The sequence below is a fragment of the Epinephelus fuscoguttatus genome, linkage group LG22, assembly GCF_011397635.1.
Source record: "Epinephelus fuscoguttatus linkage group LG22, E.fuscoguttatus.final_Chr_v1".
In the NCBI taxonomy this organism is placed as follows: Eukaryota; Metazoa; Chordata; class Actinopteri; order Perciformes; family Serranidae; genus Epinephelus; species Epinephelus fuscoguttatus.
The window spans coordinates 17,845,237-17,862,706 of NC_064773.1; the positions used below are offsets into that span (position 1 = coordinate 17,845,237).

Sequence of the window (17,470 nt, forward strand, 5' to 3'; positions counted from 1 at the left end):
ATGATATGCCTATCACAATATGACACGTTCATGTTGATTGTTTGGCATGGCAGTTGAAAAAAATCAATTAATTACAATTATATAATACAAATACAACAAAACCTCACATTTGAGACGCGAGAAACCAGTTTTGCTTTAAAAATTCACGATATCTTAATACTTAAATACATTGATGCGAAGAGAGTAAAATAAAAAATCCGCCTATTTCAGATCCCACAATGACCAAAAGGATGCACTTCTGCTTCATATATATACGTCAATTATAAAGACTGACTTTACAGTAAAGGTTGAGCAGATCTGTACTTTTAAACAACTGATCACAGCATTTTTTTAACCCTGTTGTTTATACATTTATGAGTAAGTTATGCACAAACGCAGAGGCTCAAATCATCACAGGAAACTCCTCACAGGAACAGGAAGTTACTTAAGCGCTAGAAACTTTCATCAAAAAGTTTCTATGGTTTTCACACCTCTCAAAGCCAATAATGAACTGAAACCACCTATGCTGCGCTGTTGTGGTCGAGTCTGCAGAAAGTGTGAAGTGGATTACCCACATTTTAACAGCTGATGGACATCTGTTGGCAGATGATGTTCACTTGCACTTTGGTCAAGAGTTCAACGTGGCCTTTTCGGACACACTGAGACGCAGTATTATCATGTGGCATGCTCGATTACCTAACAAGGCTGGTTTATTGAGATACACGTTTTATCTGTTTTTGATGCTTCCAGTGTTCATCTCTCTTTTCACCCAGAACTAAAAGCACAAATCTTTAAATTCATGACAAATATTTCACATAGCTCCTGGTACTTTCATGCACTTCCCTTCTCCTCTTATTACTTTGTTGATTCCTATCAGACAGAGGAGTGAAGTAGCATGACTGAGTTGGCCAGTTTCCTGTGAACGCTCGACTACCACTGCCACATTCACACACAGGGCGTTGCCCCCAGAAGCCCAGTGCTGACTTCACAGACCCCCTTCAGGGTGCAACTGAGTCATGTGGGCTCACAGACACATTTCTTCACAATGACTTGAGTCTTGACTTGGCCTAAAATGGCCCGAGGTTGTCGGGGCAGTCACTGGGCAGACAGATGGAGACAGAATGGAAAAAGAAGATTAGAAAAAGAAAGAGGAAATGAAGATTAAAAAATGTCAATGGAGATACAAAGAGCGCCACAGAGGTAGATGTGGGTAGAGAGAGATGTACTGTAGTTGTTAGTGGGTCTAACCTACTTTCTGTCTCCTGGCTGAATAAGTCAGCATCGCTGTACTTCACTGGCACACTGAATAATTCACACACACAAACACACAAACACACACACACACACACACACACACAGAAACACATTCTCTTCCTTGAACTCAGCAGTAAGCACTGATTGGCAGAAAATATGCTCTTCCTGCAGAAGCGATGGGAAAAGAGGTTTGTGTGTGTGGCCAGGAAGTGGGGGTGTCGAGGGCTGGTGGCAGAGAGGCTGTACCCACGGTCACCTTCCATGCAGACACACACATAAGCTAAAATAGGTCACCCCTTACAATGCTCTCAGAAAAATCAATCTCCCGCGCTGCGAGCATGCGGGGAAAAGATGCACTGCTACAGCACAGAGACTAAAAGGGGCCTGTATGGCTCTCTATGAGTCTGTCACTCTGCTCCTCGCCCTCTGTCAATTCAATAAGCTTGACAGGCGTTTTCGCAGCTTGTCTTTCTCCCTATGTGGCATTGTGTCCCAAATCAGAAAAAAGCTGTAAGGTGCAAAGTCATATTCGGCTATACAGAAAATGTGACAGCACCAAATGTTGAATGCATTGTATATTAATTACATGAATGAAAAACTAGTTGTGAAAAGACACTGTTATGATATAAACAGCAGCATTTAAGGAGTAGTCTGACATTCGGGAAAATGCACTTACTCCCTTTCACACCCTCGTGAATGTATGTTCAATATGTAGGTGGAGCAAACAGCCAGTTAGCTTAGCTTAGCATAAAGGCTGGAAACCAGTGGAGACTCCAGGACACTACTATTCCCCATCAATAAATAGTCCGGCAGTGCCCCAACACTGTTTACATTTAAATAAACAAAATATTAGGGCTGCCCCCTAATAGTCGGCCGGACATTAGTCGACCAGAAAGGTCATTAGTCGCCAAGATTTCATTGGTCGCTTAGTCGCAGAAAAAAAAAGTACAGCCTCTAGTTTCCAGGGCTGGTACCTGCGGTTATTCCACAGGCTAGTTAATAACATGTCGGGCAGGAAATCCAAAGTGTGGGATCATTTTGAGAAGGTGAAGGACGAACCCAAGGTGATATGTAAACTCATCTTCACTGGTCGACTACAAACATGACGTATCATCTGAAACATGGAAGTAGCTACATGCCCATTAGCCCACAGCGTCATTAACAGGCGGCTCGCTCAGTGTGTGACGTGCACTTGTAGATAAAATATAGGCCTATATTAATGAAGGTTCATTAGTACGGTTTTGTGTTTCTCTGTAATGTAGCACAGTGTCAACAATGTTACTGATACTGTTCTTTCTCACACCTTCAACTCAAACCGTTGTGTTGCCCCACCCAAAATATATCATTTAATAATCAAATTAATATCGTAAACATGCAGGCGACTAGTTGACTAATGGTCCTAAATGACGACTATTGGTCGACTAGGAAAATTCTTAGTCAGGGGCAGCCCTAGTTGACTTTTAGCAGTGAATTATGGACAGAGAATACCGGCAGCCAAATGATAAACAGAGGCCTGTGACTCCTGTGACATGTTGATCCATGTTACAAAGAATTTCTTTCCATCTAAAACACATGAACACGACTAGAGAACAGGCCCCCACGTCAGGTGTCCGCTGTTTGTGTAACAGTAAACAGAGGTGAATAATCAGACTCAATCACTGAGGAAATAACATGAAACCCCACCCTGACCTTTAGTATTAGTCAGGGGTCCAGCACTGTGTGGTGTGTGTGTGTGCACCTGAGACCTCCTGATTAGCTAAAGATCCGGACAGAGATTATGTCCGACGACTAGCATCAGTTACAAACATGCACACACGCATGCATTGTGCAGTCATTTCCGCTATACGGCTACTGGCCAATATAGGTCAGTGGAGCACTGATAGCATGAGTTAGCATGAACACACACACACACATGTAGAGGTTGTTAACAGCCCGTCATTCACTGGCACAGAGCAGAGTGCGCTTTCCTTTAATTAGCCATCAGGCTTCCCTTTTTCTGTTTCGTTTTCAATTCTTGAACCATCGGACCAAATCGCTGCATGCCTATGCTGTTTTGCAAGTCACACAGACTGTAGTCTGACATGAGAATACGATGACACAAAAAGAGGAACGTAATGTTATAAATAGATATCCCCAGAAGAAATTAAAAGGATTTATTGCCCCCAAAAAAGCACTACAGCGGACTAAAATAGAGGAGTGTGAGCGTATGTATCAGCCTCTAACCTGCGTCTGTGTTCGTGAATGCAAACGCATCTTGTGTGGATGTGGTCGACGATACGGCCACGCTGACTGCAGGAAGCACCTGGCCTGATCTGAAAGTCTGTGATTCAACCAGCCATTTAAAAACCGCCGTCATTTCTGGGTGCTCACTTCCTCTTGGACCTCAAATCTCAGCTTGGCATGTACAGCGCACAGACTGTGTACAGTATGCTGTATGTTAGAATATGGACACAGAAAAACCTACACACACTGCTCCCTTTGAATAATGAGTCACTGTGTTTGTGGTTTTTACGACGTCAGAAGACAAAACAATGAGGACAGTGAAAATAAAGGCAGGGGGAAGAATGTGATGGGAAAGGAGATGGAGGGTAGAGAAACAGATGAGTGGTTCAAACAGAAGTGGGAGATGTGGAAAAACGGTAACCAGACGACCATCTCCTGGCTTAAGTAGCAGAATGACCACCATGTGACTCTGCCTGTGAAGATCAGATTGACATCATTTTCACAGCATGATCTCCCCTCTGTCTTCACTACTATTTGTGCCTCTGAAATGAGCAGGAAACTATCAACACCCTCTAAAACTCACTGCAGGAGTTCAAAAATATATGGCTATATATATGGATGTCATCAGCTGGAAAATTATTACAGAAAGCACTAAGCTGCCAGCACATTTCTGGAGCCCGGACACACAACCTGAGATGTTTGACATGTTTGAATTTAAGTCAAAATTGTTGACTTCACTGCCACACTACGCAAACACAGTTCACATTTACCAGTATTTGCCTGGTGGTCATTTCCCGCTCTGGAGCTTGGCCTGCTGCAGGAAGCAGATGTGGACAAGCGGCGTGTAATCCCAATCATCAGGGACAGGAGCTCATTGTGTGTTTAGTGTGTGTGTGCATGTATTAATCACTTCCCTGCTCTGATATTCACAGCCAGCATGGGGGGGTCAGTGTGTTGTTTCTGTCACTTCGACATACCTTTGTGATTTTATACATCTCTCACTCTTAGTCAACGCCTGTCTGGACTCAAGTGTGTGTTCCTGTGCATTCATGTGACATTTCTGTTTGTTCACTGCTATTATATTAACTTAATACAGTGAGGGTGCCCAAAAAGAGATATAAGAACACACAAATACTACTGAAATACTTCTATGGGTGTACCTTAATGTGTGTGTGATGTGTTTTTGAGTTTCCATGGCAAAGATGACTCCTCCATGCAGCCATTTCCTTTCACCTAAGTCACACATTACAGGGCACCACCGCTGTATTTCCTGAGCGTTTGAGTGTGAGGTCTCCTTATCTTGATCAGTAAAGTTCTTTGTCCTTGTTGGTGGGTCAGCTAGCTTTCATCGTGTAAAGCCTCACACACACACACACAACTCCAGAACGGAAATATTATGTTGCGTCTCTTTTAAGAAACACCCGGCTCAGGGGCAATAGGCTGGTTTCTGGGTTAAGCCGTGGGGAGGGGGGGCGGCTAAAGAAAGAAGGAGGCTTGTGACACACTAGAGGAAATTGGGGAGTCTTGTTACAGTAACACAAGGCGGGCTTACAGTGGTTACCACACACACACACACACACACACTTACTTACCCCTGCAGTGTACCACCCTGCACCCATACACACAAACAAGCTAATAAAAGCACACAGCCATATTAACACACACATTTTTTTAGCCAGGAATGGAAGTTGGCGGATATTTTAACCAGCTACAGAGTTTACAATCATTATTTGCTTATTTATTTGACTGCCAATATGGTTGTTAATATTCCAGAACTCCAGCCATATAGAACAACTACCAGACATGTGTTTTAAATAGCCACATAACCGCCGACATTAACACAGCAAACGCTATGACCCTCTTTGCAAGATGAGCGGGAGACAAAGAAGGAAGAGGACTTGGTAAAGGAAGCCCTCCGTGATAACATCCAGGGAATCACCTAGACCACTATCCCCCTCTGACTCACTGTGGTGAAGCATATCTCCGGTCTGTTCTACCAGGAGACCCATGTTGTGCTAAAGGTCTTCCTGGAGAACATGATCCATGATGCTGTCACCTACACAGAGCACCCTAATTGCCATGGATGAGTTGTATCTGAAGAGGCAGGGACGCACTACCAGTCTTGTTTCTGTTTCATATTAAAAGCCCTCAAGTGTTTCTGTGGGCTTTTATAGGGCTTTTATATGAGACAAACGCAATGCTGAAAGATAGAGTTGGCAGGCAGCAACGCAGGCAGTGCGACCTGGATATAAGGTGGTCAAGGCAGCGGAAAACAGATTGGGGGTCGCTGCAAAGCAAATACGGCTACATATAAGAGCAGTATCGGGAGCGTTATCCATCGCCGGAGAAGAGCATGTCGATGGGAAAGGAGTACCCACACAGGACGCATAAAATCACAACAGGTAAGCAGACCTATCTATATTGTCTCGGCTTGACACTGACTGATAACCGAGACCCAGCTGGGAGGTGAACGTGGGTGTCCGCTCCATTGTGTCTGCCCATCCAGACTACAACGCAACCCTGGAGTTTCCACATGAAAATGAGGTCAGCAACGTTTTAAAGGTCTCTATTTTAGGAGGTTTAAAATGCTGCAGTAGTGTGGACGCTACATGTAAACATAGCGACAGTTATGCATGTTAAAACAAAACTGTGTTAGCATGGATGAAGCTTTTGTGTGTGTGGGCTTGTGTAATACATGGACATAAAAGCATCCAGATCATGTGCTGCAGGCTCACGTGTGTGCAGGCACTTAAAATGCAGAGAGGAGAAGGGGAAGCCCCCTGGTGACAGTGGAAATAGCTACATATATACACACACACACACACACACACACACAAACACACAAACACACACAGTAGTATGTCAGGCATTGTCACATCTCATTTTCTTGCCTCCCCTCTGAGTGTTTAATGTCTGTCTGACAGGACACATGTTTAGAGAAGCGTGTGTGTTGGCACTTTTTCGCTTTCTTTGATGTGCAGCTTGGGAGTAATCTGCCCGCAAAGGTGGGGCAGCAACACACACACACACACACACACACACACACACACAGAGGCTGATCTCCTATGTCTAAACCCTGTCTAGACTATACTGTTCAGCCCAGTTTTCTCAAAAGCAACTAGGTGTGTGTTTATCTCAGTGTATTTAGATACAGTATCACAGGTAACATCTGATCACACAGATCAGATTTCGTTTCCAGCCATGAGGTGTATTTCCTGTCTTTACATCATGCTCCTTTCACAACTTCAACTACTTTGTAGTGACATTTGCAGGACCTGTGAAATAATTTTGACACCTCTATTAAGATAAACAAGGTGTCTCCAACTATCTTAAACATAGGCCGCAATATACAGGCATCTGTTCTTATGCAGACGTCTGTTCCTGTGCCACATGGGGGCATATAAACAGACGCCAAAATTGCAATGTGTTTAAAGAAATTTGCTCTCAGCACAATGTTTTTGCGTAAGTTAAATGTGTGATAGTACTAGCACGATGCCAGGGTTTGGAGAGCCGCTGCCACCGGGGACAACCCTGCAAAAATGCATGTGCACAACACCATATTTTGGATAAAAGTCTTCTGTAATAGCAGGTTTCTTTCAGGCTGCTAGTGGCCTGCTAGTTACCGAGGGTTTCCCATAACAGAGGTCACAAGCTCAATCCCTGCAGCTTGTGTGTCTATCAGCAGCTGTGTGTTCAATCAACCTGACTCCAAACACAACACTGCAACCAAAATACTAAAATACATAAGACTTATGCATGAAAGAAAGAAAGAAAGGTGTCTTTTGACTGCTTCGCTCTTTGCCCAAGTGAAAGTCTGTGTTGAATACTGACACTTCATCTCCCCTCAGGAAGTGACACATCAAAACTGAAGGGCAGAATACAGCCTCCACGACAGCAGGCACTTAGCGTTGTCCCCATAGATCGCTGAAGCTCGCTCCACAAAGCCAGATTTGTGAGTCAGCAATATAACTTTGGAAGGGTCTGGTCACAACACAATCACACACCTTATTCAGTTCGTTTAAAAGCAAGTTTCGACATCAGATGATTCGCTCATGGCAGTCAAGTGAACCCACGCTGAGCTCTCGCGTCTAGTTCAACACTGATGCGCAAATTCACGCTGTCAAAGTGGGCGGAAAGACTCTAGGGCCCAAAGTGAAGGGAGCTAATTTCATTTCATACATTTCTTATCTAGCAGAATAAGAATTGCAGGGCTAAAGGCTTTAGGATGGTGTGTAGTCAGTCACGATACAGGACTCAGTAGTTAAATGTGCTTTAAGCTGGAGAGTTGACGACAGCTTGCTGCTTGCTACTTGATGTTTTACTGTCCACAGCACACGCCCTGTTGAAACAACATTTTTACCAGCAGCCGCCTTTTTCTCACTGTATATATTATAAATGTCGCGCAAGGTCAGTGTTGATGTTGTTTCCTGTTTTGTTCATAGTCTCACTAAGTGAAAATACAAAAACTCTTCTATGAATGAAAGAGAATAAGCATTTTTCTTAAAATGTTGAACTATTTAATTTATAGTTTTATCACATTTTTTATAAGATTATCACACATTACAAATATATATTACATCTTACACCTCATCCTGGGTGGATGATTTTGGTGCTCTCTAAACTCAACATGTGACATTTGTATCATGTTTTGTATATAGACTGTATACTTTAAAATTTCAATTAAAAGCCTAGTCCCAATTAAATGCCTGCTCCCTTTTGCTAGCTCGGTGAGGCTACACATTTTGACAAATAAGGGTCGGTCTCAATTAGTCGCCTTGTCTGGTTATCAAGCAGTTCATTTTTATAGAAGTTCTTTGGATGTTTAAAACCAGGTTGTTGGCTACCCACTTGAGCTAACATTAGCTGGCTGTTTAGGTCGCATATACAAATATAAAAGCTTAAACTTTTGTCAGTATGAAGACACTACACATTGTTAGCTCGGTTCATTTCATTTTACTGACACCACAAGCACCAGAGCAGACCAAAAGTCATTCAGATTTACCAGCAAGTGCAAGCAAGTGTTGATTCCCTTCCTCTGAAACTATCATAAAGTCAGAATATGTGTCCTGGATTACCCAGTAAGTTACTTAAATTCCTTTAGTCTGTAAGGATCAATCATCATTGTGAATATTGTTTTGACCGGATGAAGTGATGTTGCGTCGGGATGCCAGATACCATAATCCTCGAGTGCCATAAGTGTCATAACATAACATAATAACTCATGTGTTATTTAAAGCATCATTTTCATACTAGTAATATTGATACTAGGGCTGCAACTAATGATTAATTTCACTGTCGACTGATCTGTCGATTATTTCTTCGATTAGTCAACTTATCATTTTATCGAAAAATGTGTTAAAATGTTGAAAAATGTCGGTCTGTCTCTCCCAAACCCCAAAATTATGTCATCTAATGTCTTGTTTCGTACTCACGCCAAAGGGTTTTAGTTCACCGTCATGGGAGAGTGTGTAAAGCTGCCAATATCTGAACATAAGAAGCTGCAATGAGAGTATTTTGAGGTACTTTTATAGTGCTTTTCTATGACTCCAACCCATTAGTCCACTACTAAAATAGTCAGTGATTATTTTAGTAGTCGATTGGTCATCAATTAGTCGACCAATTGTTGCAGCCCTAATTGATACTGGTTCAGATTTGATTGTACTTCCCATCTTTGCTGAGCAACAGTTTTGTGTCAAAGGAATTAAAGACCTGTCCCAAATATAGGCCTGTTGAGTTCAGTGATTTAAGCAATCTAGATATGAAAACAACATTTATTATATTGTTCATATTGTTGATTTGCCTTGAATCTATTTGTTGAAGGCTGTTTGGTTTTTTTTTTTGGCTGTGTGTTGCGACCGCAAGTGACCCTATTACAGTTAAGATTCACATGCACTTCATTTGTGACATCGGACAGCATCCATTTTCAGCTCAATTCTCACAACTTGTTTTCCCTTGGAGTAATTTGTGATAGACAAATGTAGGTTGTTTAGCTGAAGATATTACACCTGTAGGTAAAAACGTCTCTAAATAAAAGAGTGAAAAGTGAAAAATGTTCCAATTATGTTGACTCTCCTCTATATTTCTTCTTTTTACAAACAGATTTTACACATTGGACAAATCACTTTGCAAGTAACCTTCTAAATCATGTTACACCTGCATGTAATGAGTAAATTGTCCCAAAATGTTTCATTTCCTTTAAATCTTCTCTGGATATGTCCATAACGTTGTCTCTGTAACTCTCGATTTGTTAAAAAAACTCTGGCTCTCTTACATAAGCGCTCTAATAGCTGGTTTGGAAAGTCGTGGGTTGACAGAGCGAGTTGATAACTACCCTTGTGAAACAAGTAAGATTGCCATTGTTTGGTTTTGTGGAACCAGTGACTGCACAGATGCCCCAGTTGTGCAGAACCTGCGTCAGAAGACAAACTTCAGGACTCAACGATACACATCATGCCATTTGTGTCCCCTTGAATTAGGGATCATCATCAGACCAGGTTGGTTAGAATGATCATAGCCTGTGTCTTTTACTGATTACATGATGCATGATGTCATTGTTGAAGCTTAAATCTTGATGAACAACTATACTCATCAGAGAAAAAAGCAAAGGGTCAAGGAAACAATTATAAGCACATACTGGCTTTGTGAGAGCATACAGCAGCATGTAATCTAGCTCTTAGGTTACTATAGCACCAGGGTTGTGACAGAAATGTGTCCAATTTACACCTTCAACTCAAGACTCGGGACTGTCACTTTGCACTTCATGGGGTGTGCCGATGTACTCGCACCACATGCAGCAGTATGTGCCATGTAATTAGATCAATTGTGTGTCCATATGAATACCACTAAATGAAACTCAACCTAAATGGGTCACAAAAGAACAAGACATTTCTCACATTTGGGTGGCAGGCAGGAAAAAATTTCAAGCGTTCCTGTCCCATCACACAGCTGCAGAAAGAGTAGTGAACAAAGCATATAATCTGACTTGTTGCCCTCTCGGAGCACTGTAATTATGCCTATAAAACACATTCTATATATAAACAACAATAGGCAGCTAAAGTGGGTGTTATGTCAGGGTGTTCTGGTGACTCAGTGCACAAGGGAGCACACCCCATGCGCTTGTGGTGTTGCAAGTTTGACTCCAGCTATTTGGAAGCTCTACGTAAGGCTCCAGAAATTGGTACGACAGCAGCCGAAGCACCTTCTTACACATTGGCTGTGGCTGATGAGTCTTAATTGTGCTTGGTACACTGGCGCACGGCCCACCTGGGCTCAATCAGAACAAGTTTTCTTGTCTACAAGCTGGTTTGTCTGCTGAATAATTTAGATGAAACTCTTAATTCACCAGCAGATGTTGCCAGCTGAGAGCAAACTTAGCTCCCAGACCCATTTACATGAACGCCACAGAGCGGACATTCAGCAAGTCTGCTTGCACACAAAAATAACTTCATTACTGTGAATAATTGGATCTGAGAGACAGTTCGATTCGGAGCACTTCTATGGCAGAAAAATGACGTTTACATAAGCTGTTTTATAGTCATGTTACTGTCTGGAGGGATGTGTGATGGCCCAAAGGCGAACAGGAAATATGTTTCACTGTAAAAAGAAATTATTGTGTTTCATGCCAATAAAGTTAATTTGAGAGGAAACTGAACAGACATCACATGAAGACAAGGCACAACGAGCAGTCAGTGGTGTCCTGCTAGTTTAACAAGGGGGTTTCTGATTTAAAGTAGGCCTGTACCAAATGTCCTTTTCTTTTGCATTGGGAGCTTCTATTGAGGTTTTCAAATGAAGCTCCGAATGTCAGTTGTTATATTTTATTATTTCATCACTAGGAGTGGGAAATATATCGATATGATATCAATTTCATAGTATGAGACTAGATATGGTCTTAGATTTTGGATATCGTGATATCATAAGTTCGAACCCAGGGTGGGTTTTCTCTTGGTACTCCAGCTTCTTCCCACAGTCCAGTGTGAATGTGTGTGTGAATGGTTGTCTGTCTCTTTAGCCTCTTTTACACTGCCAGATTTTCTGCGAATGTTGGGCTCTTTTGCCGGCAAGCTGACAGCATTTAGACACACAGAGCCGGATTGGCGAGTTAATCCGAGGTGCCCAATTTTCTGCCTCGTAGGGTAGTCATATTGGTGAAACCCTTTTAGTTTAAACAGACCGAAGCGGCCTTCCGCAACAGGAGGGGCTGTTAATGACTTGTTGGAGAAGCTGTTGATGACGCCGCACGTGCGACCCACTGGCGGTGGATAAACAGGAATCAGTGAGCAGCTAGTAGCAAGAGGGAAATGCAATACCTGAAAGACACTGTAAAGATGAGCAACTGTGGAGACAAAGAATTGTGCACCCTCATTGCCCTCTCAAATGAAGAGGTCATTAACCGTCAGATGACAGAAACTGTGAAGAACAGGCCGACTTATGAGAGATTCGCCGAAGGACTGACCAGCTGTGTCTTCCCTCGGAGTATGTCACTGTTTACATCACGCTCTACACCTTTTGTTACTTGCTCACGCCCCCCATTGCCACGAAAAAGGCGCATTCTGTATAAACAAAAGTAGGCAGGTGACATTTTGCTGCACTCCCTGATTTTGTTTTTATACTGCCAATGCAAGAAGACTGATTGGGCTTTCCTGCAAATTTGCACAATTCCTATCTAAAAGGGCTGGTGACTATAAATTGGCCGTAGGTGTGAATGTGAGCGTGAATGGTTGTCTGGCTCTATGTGTCAGCCCTGTAATAGTCTGGTGCCAGCACCCCTATGACCCTCAACAGGATACGCAGTTACGGAAGATGAATAAATGAACTACAGTCAACCCTACAATATCGTCCATGTATTGATATCGAGGTATTTGGTAAAAATATTTTCCTATCATTTTTTTTTATTATTAAATTACCTTTCTTTGACGAATAAATGTAATTTATGGTGATGTTGGATTGCTGCTGGACTGCCCCGTTAATGCAGGCGCATGCCTCCTTTTGTGGTTTTTTTGACCACAGTGAAAATGTTTTGTTAGACAGACACATTTTGGTCATTTTGGACCTGATTATTTTTTTCTTTTTTAAATAAATTTTCACTTTTGGACTTTACGTCACTCTGGAGTTATTGGAAATGACTGGATCACACGAGATTGAAACAATCCTACCAGCACTGGAATTTACTTCTGCAAATAGTATAATACTAATAATATTAGTGAGGTCCAATCCTAATCTTCAACTGTGTTTAACAGACTGATTTAGAAATGTCAACATTATGAATAAAGCTTCAAACTATTCGGTACAGCCCTGATTTAAAGTCTTCCATTTTCAGAATATATGGTATTTTGATTATGAAGGTCTCTTTTCCACCTCACAAGGCTCTATCCATGAGTAAGAAAGTATAAGAATATACTATACAATATGCCTTATACTTTGAATTACATTCTTTACAACACTGGTTACAATAACAGCCGGTGACTATGTTGAGACAACAAGAATGGGAAGAGACAGTTTAAGTTTTAATCTTAATCTTCAGCTGTGTTAAACAGACTGATTTAGAAATGTCAACATTATTAAAAGGCTGCCATTTTCAGTGACAAGAAGTCTGGAGGGATGTTTAATTCAAGAAATTGATTTAAAAAACTATTTTCTATCTCAACAACAAGCTACAAGATCGAGTTCCCTCTACTGTATAACAGTGGAGAGCTGTGGTTGTAGCAGGCAGTTTGACAAGGCGTGGATGTGTATAAAGTTGTAAATGAGAGGTGTGGTGGTGCTAAAAGAAGACCCTATATTTACCCTGTCAACTGTACACGGAGAATTTAAGATTAAAGGTCCAGTGTGGAGAATTTACTGGCATCTAGTGGTGAGGTTGCAGAACTGAAACCTCTCCTGTGTGCCAAGTGTGCAAGAGAACTACACTGGCCGATGCGAAAACGCAAATGGTCCTGTCTAGAGCTAGTATTTGATATGTACGTTCTGGGCTGCTTCAGAAACACCATGGAGGGGCGTCGGTGGCTTAGTGGTAGAGCAGGCGCCCTATGTACAAGGCTGTTGCCGCAGCAGCCCGGGTTCGACTCCAGCCTGTGGCCCTTTGCTGCATGTCACTCCCTCTCTCTCTCTCCTCCTTTCACACTAGCCTGTCCTATACATTAAAGGCCAAAAAGCCCAAATAATATCTTAAAAAAAAATAAATAAACACCATGGAAGAGAACCCACTCTGTTGGGTCTTTCTAAGGTAACAAAAACACAACGATTGTTATTTTCAGGTGATTCAAAACTAATGAAAACATGGTTATGAATATTATTTACTATTTCTGTCAATAGATGCCTCTAAATGCTTCACATTGGACTTTTAAGAGGAACCAGCAGCCAATAAAAATGAGCTCTGACTACCAGGTTTTTCTGGTATTCTGGTATTTACTCAAACTAAATGGCTATAACTTAGAAATTCCAGAAAAGTTTCATTTCTGATCACATGCATTGCTCCCCCCCTCATCCATAAAACACTTCCTCAACGCCTCTCACACAGCCCAACGCCCCGCGTGGTCTTGTTTTAGCGCAACGTCCTCCACCTCCCTAGTTTTTGAAACACATGCTCGAAGGACAGGCCAGGCCAAGTCATCAGCACACACTTGGACACATACACAGTCCAAGAGTTTTTCTTATTTCAGAATTTGTTCTGTATCTAATTCCAGTGAGAGGGACCTGACAAATGGTGTAGCTTTTATCCAAAGAGTGCCCGGGAGTCGATAAAGCTCCAGTTTTAAAGCCAGAACAAAATGTTATGAAATGGGCCGAGAAAGAATGTTGCAAGCTCCAGCAAGCAGCTTGCATGAAGTAGGGAAGTAAGGAGAATGGTGTGTGTGTGTGTTGCAACTGTAGTCACCAAGAGGAAAAAGTTAACCATTCTGACGCTGATTAGCCTCTTTCCCAAACAATCAAACTGCAGTACAAGCAAACAAACAAACATTAAACTTCTCTGAAACGTAATCTGAACCATAAAGACAACCCAAAACCTACAATCTGCTGCTGCCACTTGTTCTACTGTCACCGAGGCTTAGTTTATCTGAACCCTTTAGAGGCTTTACAAACAGTTTCATTCATTTAAACTCACAAATGAAATGTGCATGTGTCCTTCGGTTAGCACTTCGTTTCCTAACATATCCTCATCAAAGCCATTAAACTAAAATAACCACATAATGATGCAAATGGTATTGCAGAAGTAGCATTCCGGTTGTGGCTATTTCAGTAATTTCACAAGCCTGAGACGAGACCTATTTTGAGCCCGGAGTTGCGACACAACAACATCCAGTGATATAGTGTGGGTAAACGTATGCAGGTCAGCGGTCATCATAAGGCAAACAAAATATGAAAGCCTCTTGTCCACCTTACAAGGCTCTTTCCACAGGTAAGAAAGTATAAGACAATACTATAAGTTACCTTAGAATGAGTCATTTATATCTACATAGGGAGCAGATCCTCGTCCATGGGGGCTGCAATGTTGCACTTTGATGTTTCTACAGTAATGAACAAACGAAACACTGGCTCTAGATGGGGCCATTTGGATTTTTGCACTGGCCACCTGTAGCTAGCAGCCCCTCCCTGATGAAATGTGTCCAAAAAACACCTTTATTTTAACGTGAAACAATTTATTCATTTTGTTTTTGCTGGATTAAATCATCAGGTTTGCTTGTTTTAGAGAGGAAGAGACCTCTGCGGATGATTCTGCTCCCTGGAAGAACCTCCTGAACATCTGAATCTTGGGCTGGTGGCTCAACAGCATTGGACAAACACTGATTTTTTTTTAAATGTGAAACGGCTTTATTCAGTGTTTTAATCGATTTATATCACCTGGCACGTCCGTTTTGGACAGGAGGAGACCTCTGCGGATAATTCAGCTCCCGGTTAAAACCTCCTGAGTATTTGGATCTTGAGTCATCAGACAAAAAAGGTGAGCACAGATTAAACAGATGTTGGGCTGGCAGCTCAACAGCATAGGAGAGAGAGACACTGATTTTTACTGTGAAACTGCTTAAATCAGAGTTTGGATCCATTTTCATCGCCTGGTCCATTTGTTTTAGAGAGCAAGAGACCTCTGCGGATAATTCAGCTCCCAGTTAAAACCTCCTGAAAATCTGGATCTTACGTCATTGGACGAAAAGGGTGAGCACATATTAAACAGGTGCTGGGCTGATCGTTCAAGAGAAATGCTGATCTTTAACATGAAACTGCTTTATTCAGTGTTTTTTCGGTTTTAAACCCCTGGTCTGTTTGTTCTGGACAGGAGGAGACCTCTGCAGATAATTCAGCTCCTGGTTAAAACCTCATGCACAATGAACACTGAAGGAATCCTAACTGGGAGACGTTTCAGCTGGTCGCAATCTGCTATCCTCACTTCTAAGGTGAAACTGCTTCATTCAGTGTTTTAACCGGTTTAATCGCCTGCTCCGTTTGTTTTGTAGAGGAAGAGACCTCTGCGGATAAGTCAGCTCCCGGTAAGAACCTCCTGAACAATGGACACCAAAGGAATCCTAACTGGGAGGCGTTTCAGCTGGTCACAATCTGCAACCCTCACTACTAGATGCCACAAAATCCCCCTAAATCTTACACACTGCTTCTCTAATGTATACACTCATTTGCCAGTTTATTTGTCACACACTGCCAACAACCAATGCAGTCTAATACAACATCCCTGCACTAAATTCAACCATCATGAAGACTAGGGTGAAATAAACTGAGTGCACTCAGCCTGCACACTGGGAAAATTGTATTTAGCAAATACATGTGTTTAGGTGGATTTGTCATCTACTACTGGACATATTTGCCCAAAACTTCTACTAAATAAGCAACCGCAGCCATGCTATGAATATTTTATAGTGATTTCTAACAATAGACTGTGCATTGTAATACTACAGGTGCATTACAGGAGATGATACATATGATTAAGCTCAATTTTTTGGTGGATATTCATTGCTTCTTGAGTATGAGGGAGGACAATGAATCATTGCACTGTAGCCTTACAATCAGACAGTAAGCCACAATAACACAGCACTTCAGTCCAAGCTAAGCTATCCCAAATATGCTATGTGAAAAATGAGCCCAGAGGCTGAAAAGTGGCGTGAATGTGTCTTGTTTTGCTGTTGTCTCTTCATTTTAAAGACACAGGAGCCGGTGGTGTTTCTGTGGTTTGGGAGACAATGCTAGGCCGCCATGTAAAGCCTGGAAATGGGAGGAAAAGGAAGAGGGCAGTGTGGCCGCCCCTGCCTCACCTCCTGGGGGATACAGGGAACCAGGAGACGGGGAGGAGGAGGGGTGGTGGGATATGGAGGTTCAGTGTGGAGGAAAAGGTGGACGTGAAGAAGGGAGGGAGGTTTAGAGGAGACAGATGTGAGGTAAAGGAGGCTAGGTGTGCTCGTGTGGATTGTGACCCACCATAAAGTCGCTGCCGAAGTTGTCCTCTCCCCTCTCCTCGTCCCCCTCGCTCATGGCCTTCACCCCCTGGATAAACTTTCTCAGGATGCCGGCTTGGTCCATCCTTCGGTCCTCTTGTAACGTATCCCGTAGCCTTTTCCTTGAAAAAAAAACCCAACCTCCCAAAGTAGCAAGGGAGGAGAAAAATCAAAAATAAACCAAAAAAGGGACAAGAGGGAAAGGGAAGAGGGAGAATAAATAAAAATAAATAAGCTTCACGGATCCTCCCAGAGAGTCATCGTCGGTTCATAACACAACACCTTCTTTTTTTTTATAATCGCCCCATGTTGTTTCCCCCTTTCCTTCTTTCTTCTGGGCTGTTTTCACAACGATATCGGTTAGTCCCAAGAAAAGGCAGCGGCGGCCGGGCTTTCACGTCTACAAACTACTTTACAACCGTGGCGTCATGTAAAGAGGAAACACTTGGCTCGGTAAGAAAAGAAAGAGAAAGAAAAAGACAAAAAAAACCTGGTCTGGTCAGTCTATCTACCCCTCCCTGTCTACCTCAGTTGCCACATTCACACACTGCTGCTCGTTATTCGCTACTGGGGAA

The 17,470-nt window shown here is 42.4% G+C and overlaps 1 protein-coding gene across 2 annotated transcripts in view; it reads right to left on the reverse strand.

The window, feature by feature from the left end:
* Window positions 1–17,470, reverse strand: part of ptpn12 (protein tyrosine phosphatase non-receptor type 12) — an 82,544-nt gene extending 65,074 nt beyond the window's left edge. For both annotated transcript variants that reach the window (XM_049566642.1, XM_049566643.1), the window contains exon 1: window positions 16,879–17,470. In XM_049566642.1, the coding sequence (XP_049422599.1) occupies window positions 16,879–16,980 (102 nt within the window). In that variant the 5' untranslated portion in view covers window positions 16,981–17,470. The remainder of the gene's footprint in view (window positions 1–16,878) is intronic.